This window comes from Amia ocellicauda, chromosome 14 (assembly GCF_036373705.1).
Source record: "Amia ocellicauda isolate fAmiCal2 chromosome 14, fAmiCal2.hap1, whole genome shotgun sequence".
Classification (NCBI taxonomy): Eukaryota; Metazoa; Chordata; class Actinopteri; order Amiiformes; family Amiidae; genus Amia; species Amia ocellicauda.
Genome location: NC_089863.1, coordinates 30,121,821 through 30,127,305, shown reverse-complemented (window position 1 = coordinate 30,127,305; position 5,485 = coordinate 30,121,821). Strand labels below are relative to the sequence as shown.

The 5,485-nt window shown below is 42.4% G+C and overlaps 1 protein-coding gene across 3 annotated transcripts; it reads left to right on the top strand.

Moving 5' to 3' along the window:
- The first annotated feature begins 624 nt into the window (after positions 1-624).
- LOC136767680 (membrane-spanning 4-domains subfamily A member 8) lies at positions 625-5,025 on the top strand. 3 transcript variants are annotated; one of them, XM_066721626.1, is made up of 6 exons: positions 627-960; positions 1,813-2,015; positions 2,546-2,656; positions 3,040-3,099; positions 4,133-4,249; positions 4,603-5,025. In XM_066721626.1, the coding sequence occupies exons 2-6, from the start codon at positions 1,836-1,838 to the stop codon at positions 4,741-4,743; spliced, it is 609 nt and encodes a 202-aa protein (XP_066577723.1). In that variant the 5' UTR covers positions 627-960; positions 1,813-1,835; the 3' UTR covers positions 4,744-5,025. The 3 variants fall into 3 exon arrangements, with proteins under 3 accessions (XP_066577724.1, XP_066577725.1, XP_066577723.1); XM_066721627.1 differs by lacking the exon at positions 2,546-2,656 and having other exon boundaries at positions 625-960; XM_066721628.1 differs by lacking the exon at positions 4,133-4,249 and having other exon boundaries at positions 625-960.
- The last annotated feature ends 460 nt before the right edge of the window (positions 5,026-5,485 follow it).

Genomic DNA, 5,485 nt, shown 5'->3' with positions numbered 1-5,485 from the left:
AGTTAAACCTGAACAGCGGGCGGAATTAGTGGCATCACTTCTGGCACATTTTTAAAAAGGTTTCCTAAACGAGCTCCCTGCTGTTTTGTCAGAGATGCGCCAGGTCTTTCTGGGGGCAGCACTGCCATTATTGGGGCATTAGCGCCCCCTTTCGCCCTCCTGGTGGAAGCTCTGGCTTTGCACCACCTGCCCCTTATTAGACGGGGTGATATCCAAAATTGCTAGCTTGATTATATTTTAGTGAACAATTTAGTCAACTGTATCAAAATAATCTAATCTGCAGAATCTAAATGCATCCATGAAAACACCATATCTTCATCTGCTGCACTAAGGCAATGTTTGTTTTGTATTATTACTGTTTAGTGTCTTGTCTGATTCTTTTAAAATATCAACATCTGCATCTAATACAGATGTGCCAGTCGATTACTTGAATGTCTCCATTATACTCAGAATCTGTATCCGACACTGAAACTGTGCCGAAAGGAGAGACACGCGATGGACAACCTTAACAATGCAGCAGCAATGTTGTCATGTATTTACTTTTCCAAAATAGAAGTCTCCCTGTAAAAGAGAGAAGAGAGAATGAAGAGAGAGAAAGCAGAGGGGAGGGGGGTTCCGTTACACAACATTTGCGCCCCGTTTGCCAAGCTTTCCTCCACATTAGGAGATCATTCATTACATGACATACATGCGCACTGTTTCCAGTATTCAGTTTTCATCAAAGGGCCAGTTTTGGGACACCGCCAGCGGATCTGAAATCATCCCAGACTGGAGCGCAGCTGCTGCACCAGCTCTGACTGGCATTGCCACTACTCGCCGGCTGCTCCACTGAATGAGCGAAAGTTTGTGTGTGTACGAGTGTGTGTGTGTGGGGGGTGATTAAAAACAGGTGTGAGGGTGCAAACGTACTAAAATAAATATAGCCCTAACCTACACACTTACGGGGAAATTAAACTTGTGGTGAGTAAAGCTGTCTCTTATTATGGCAGAGTAAGTGGATTGTATTGGTATTGTGCCGGATTTGTGCAGAGCAAAGGGAATAGTAACGGTTTAATGCATTGCGATTTGAAAGTGTGATGTATTTAGATAATGTGCGCTTATTTTTCTGTTCTGGATATTTCATTCTGTAACGTTAAAATGTGTGTGTTTCCGTTATTAGTAGCATTAGACAGATACATCACAGTAACAAAACCCCACCTTGATATTGTGGTTTTGCAAAGTCGATTTGTTCAGTCTGGCCGGGGAGGTGGTCTCATGACAATTTGCAAGTAATAATAGTTATTTGTTTGCTGATTACATGCGATATTACTCATTGAGACTGAGTGTGATCAGTTACTCCCATACGAATTGATTTAGATACCAACCCATCGCCTGTGTTTTGCTGAGCAGTTTCATTGTAAACTGTAAACATGTATTGTGTTCTACCTCAGCCCGCCCTGATGACGGACTACACACACCAACACAGCTCTGAACATGTGTAGAGAGATTAACCCCTTCCACACACCTTCATTCACCCACCACCATACAGAAACATCTTCAAATACATAACATGCATAAGTGCTGTAACAGGACAACTCATAGCTTCAAATGAATTATTTGACGAAACGTGTTGGCTAGAAAGCGTGTGGTTTTGGTTAGAAAACGTGAAAGTTATGTCCACATAAATGTTGCTGCCAAGAAACTGTTCTTAGTTCTGACAGTGATGCACTGAAAGATGCTGGAAGTGAATGAGGGCTGGTGAAAGTATTGTTAGTAAAGTGTCAAACCTGACCTCGCAATGTATACAGTTGTTCTGTGTGTGTCTCCTTTCAGGAAGTCCTGATCAGCTAGTCAAGATGTCTGCCTCTGTCACCACTGAAGGAGACATGGTGATCATCACCCAGGTGTACCCACAGACTCAGGGCAGCATGCCCTCCAGTGCCCCCCTAGCCCAGTCAGGGCTGCCCCATGGCTACACCTCCCCAGGGTCTGCAGCTTGGAAGCGCTTTGTAAAAGGAGAGCCCACAGCCCTGGGGGTGAGTTTGGAGAATATTCTACATGCTTACTGTACACAACCCTGGTTACCTGAAGAAGATAATGCTACCTAAAGGGAGAGGGGGCTCAAGCCATCATACAGGCAGCCCCTTCCTGTTTCCGGCTTGTATGAATTATCCTTCTCTTTTTGCCATTTGATGGACCTCTCCAAATTAGTGTTTGTTTTTGTCTTTTGTTTTTTTAACTCTTCACTATTCCTCTTGTAGCCCTTGATTGGCCAGGTAAGACTTATCCCAAACTGTGCATTCTCTTCATCTGAATCTTTGAAGACATGTTTGGTATAAAAGAGTAAGTAATAGGAACACGAAGTGGTCAATTGATTGACATCGGTACATATACTGATCTGTATTGTGAATATGACAAGCACAGAAGGTGCTCAAATGAATTCGACCATGTGTGCCTAGTTTCTTGTAGCTTGGATTCATTAGGCATTTTCAGATTCTGCTATAGAAAACAGCATGGAGATTTTAACCCTTTGTCTGTGCGCTCTGTCCTCTCTCTGCATGATCAGGTTGTCCAGATCATGATTGGACTGTTTAATGTAGGCTCTGGAGTTCTTGTGGAAAGAGAAATGGACAGCATAGGGTTTCACATCGGGCTCCCATTTTGGCCATCACTGATAGTAAGTGCCAATTTTATCAATTCAAAATGAAATGGGTTACAGCAGTTCACCGTCTCTATTAGATCTTGAAATACTCTTTTGGTTCCTTTTATGGCTGATCAAACAACTGCAGATCAGATCGCCTTTTTAAAATTACTTTTATCAGCAATACACTTGTGCAGCTTGTGACTGTCACTCTCGCTGTGATTACAGACACACACCTGACTGTACACACGTTGCACACGTATCACACCACTCAATATACTTAAAGCAGCTCCACAGATCAATTACATGTCAAAGCATCCAACCCACCCAAGCCATCGATTTCACATTCCACACTATGATGAATGTTGAACATGAAGTAAAGGCTTGTGATGTGGTTGATATATGATTTTTCTCTCTAGTACATCATCTCGGGGGCTCTGAGTATTGCGGGGGAGAAGCAGAAGAAGACTGCTTGTCTGGTGAGTACAGATTGGCCTGAGATTTTACTAAACCTCCACCACTGTGGCCAGCAGAGTGAATGGGCCGAGCAGCAGAGCAGATCCAAGAGAAGTAAGAACAGTAGCTCTGGTGTCTCATTCATTTATTGATTGATTTAAAATTTTTTGGAGATCAGAGCAGCCTTGACCATGAATATCTTGAGTGCGGTGGCATCGCCTATCGCAATGTTTATTTTCTCCGTGGAAATTATTATGGGTTCTCATCATCATTATAGGGTAATTGTTTCATATTTCTCTTGCTGTCTAGTCAGGCAGCCTTTCATTCCTTAAACTGTTTAAGAGAAGAGTTCAGCAGGCACAGTGGAGAGGCGTTCTGTTTTATGGCTGGATGCCCATGGCTTTGTGTCAGTGCTGTCGTCTGTCTTGTTTCGATGTCGATGGTCATTTATTGAAGGCATTTCCAAGCCCAAGACTGAAATCCTTTACAGTTTTTTCTAGGGGTGTATGCTCCATGCTTTCCATGTATTATCCCTCTACTCTGGTGTCCTGTCAGTGCAGTTGGGACATGCTTGGATATACCAAGTCAAAGTCCCAACCAGACCTGAGGTGAATTCCCACAATTCTCTTGCCTCTCTGCATCAGTAATTGCAATTCAGATTAAATTCTAATTCTACACAAGTTTAGTTCATTCCATTTCTTCCAAATCGGTCTAGTCCTTTCCAGTGCCACCCATATATAAATTTGGTTTCCTATCAATGCTGTTATTCCAAATCAAGATCTATCGCCAGGGGTTGGTAACATTTTTGTGCAAAAGGGCCAAAGGAAACTATTTTTTAGAGGAGCTGGCCCCCCAAAACCTAAACATACAATGCATTTACTTGAATGTGAAGGCTACAAAATAGTGTTCCCAGCACTGAGAGTCATTGTGAACATGGACAACAAGAAAATGTCAAGTGGTTGCAAATATAGCAATAGTGGAAATACAGATTATATCAGCTGCTTGAAACTTTCTGTAATCCACAACTCTCACATTCTCTTTTTCTGTTCTTCCTAGGGTAATCCATATACTCCATTAAATATGGTCTTGCTGACTTTGGCATTCCTGGAGTTCTGTGTGGCCATCTCTGTCGCGGTCTTTGGGTGCAAAGCTGTGTGCATCACTGACACTGGGGTGGGAAGCACAGACTCTGCACTTGATTAAAAATAAAGAAATAAACATAAATAAATACATCTTGTAATGATTTCATAGTAATACAAATACTTTGAAACCACTTTTTAGATTAGAACTAAATATCTTTGTGGCAGATATTGCACATTTGACTATCAAAGGAAAGAAACAGATAGGAATAGAAAGCTTTGAAATCACTTTGTCAATCTGCTCAAGTTTCTTGTGGTGCTATTTGTCAAATAAGGTCAGTTCAAACAGTTATGTCAATTTTGGATTCTCCCATTGAACATTATCTGTTTCAGCCAGAGATTTCTGTGTAACTGAAACCTCTCTCTCTCTCTCTGATTTCTCCTCAGCCTGTGATTGTCATCCAGTATGGGGCCAGCCCTCAGCCAGCAACACAGCCTAGCAGCGCGCCGTCCCACCAGCCAGTGCCGGACAGAGAGTGGTCTTCACAACCTCACCCCTCCGCAGGACACAGAGTGACAGAGCCATAGGCTGATTATGGAGGGTGAGGTGGGGGGGTTGTGAGCGAGAGACGGGACCACTGAGACATTGAAAGTACACTAGAGACACTACCTGGATGACTGCTTTTCTGTAGTTTCTTCTCAATGTCTGCTCATCTGAAGCCCGTTTACTGACGTCTCTTTTAAAGCAGGTTGTGTAGCCGGGGAAAGAGAACTTTGACACTCTCGGAAATTTGGAAAATGTCAGCTTTGGAATATCCTTTGTGTCCATGTAACGAGATGGTGTGATTTTCAACATGTTCTTCCTCATTCTGTTTTCTGTTTTGTTTTGTTTTGTTTGGTGGTGGTTTTAACATATTTTAACATCTTGTCTTATTATGTCAGAGGAAATGACTTTTTATATTAGTATTATGGAAGTCATTTAGCAGATGCTAAATGGTTAATGGTTGTAAAATGCACTAACATACAGTTGTCTACATGTACACAGCAATAGAAAGATAAGAGCATCACTATATTAATAAATAATGACAGTGCAGAACATGAAGGTTGATGAGAAATCAGAATGGTCTACAGGTGCAATCCAAACTGAGGTCCTGGGAGGATGGTCAGACACTGCAGTGCTGAGGCTCATCCACACTATGGGGCAGAGAGCAGAGAGGAGAGTCTGGGGCAGTCAGATGCCTGAGGGAAGAAGTGGCTGACAAAAAGTGTCAACCAAAGGAAATCAAGAAAAGTAGTTCAAATTCTAGGACACGGGTTGGTAACAGACTTG

Bases quoted from the DNA above. Each gene is read 5' to 3' on its own strand.
- LOC136767680 (XM_066721626.1), top strand. From the start codon at position 1,836: ATGTCTGCCTCTGTCACCACTGAAGGAGACATGGTGATCATCACCCAG. The intron at 3,100-4,132 runs GTGAGTACAGAT...TGTTCTTCCTAG, and splicing joins AGAAGAAGACTGCTTGTCTG to GGTAATCCATATACTCCATT. The intron at 4,250-4,602 runs GTGGGAAGCACA...ATTTCTCCTCAG, and splicing joins TGTGCATCACTGACACTGGG to CCTGTGATTGTCATCCAGTA.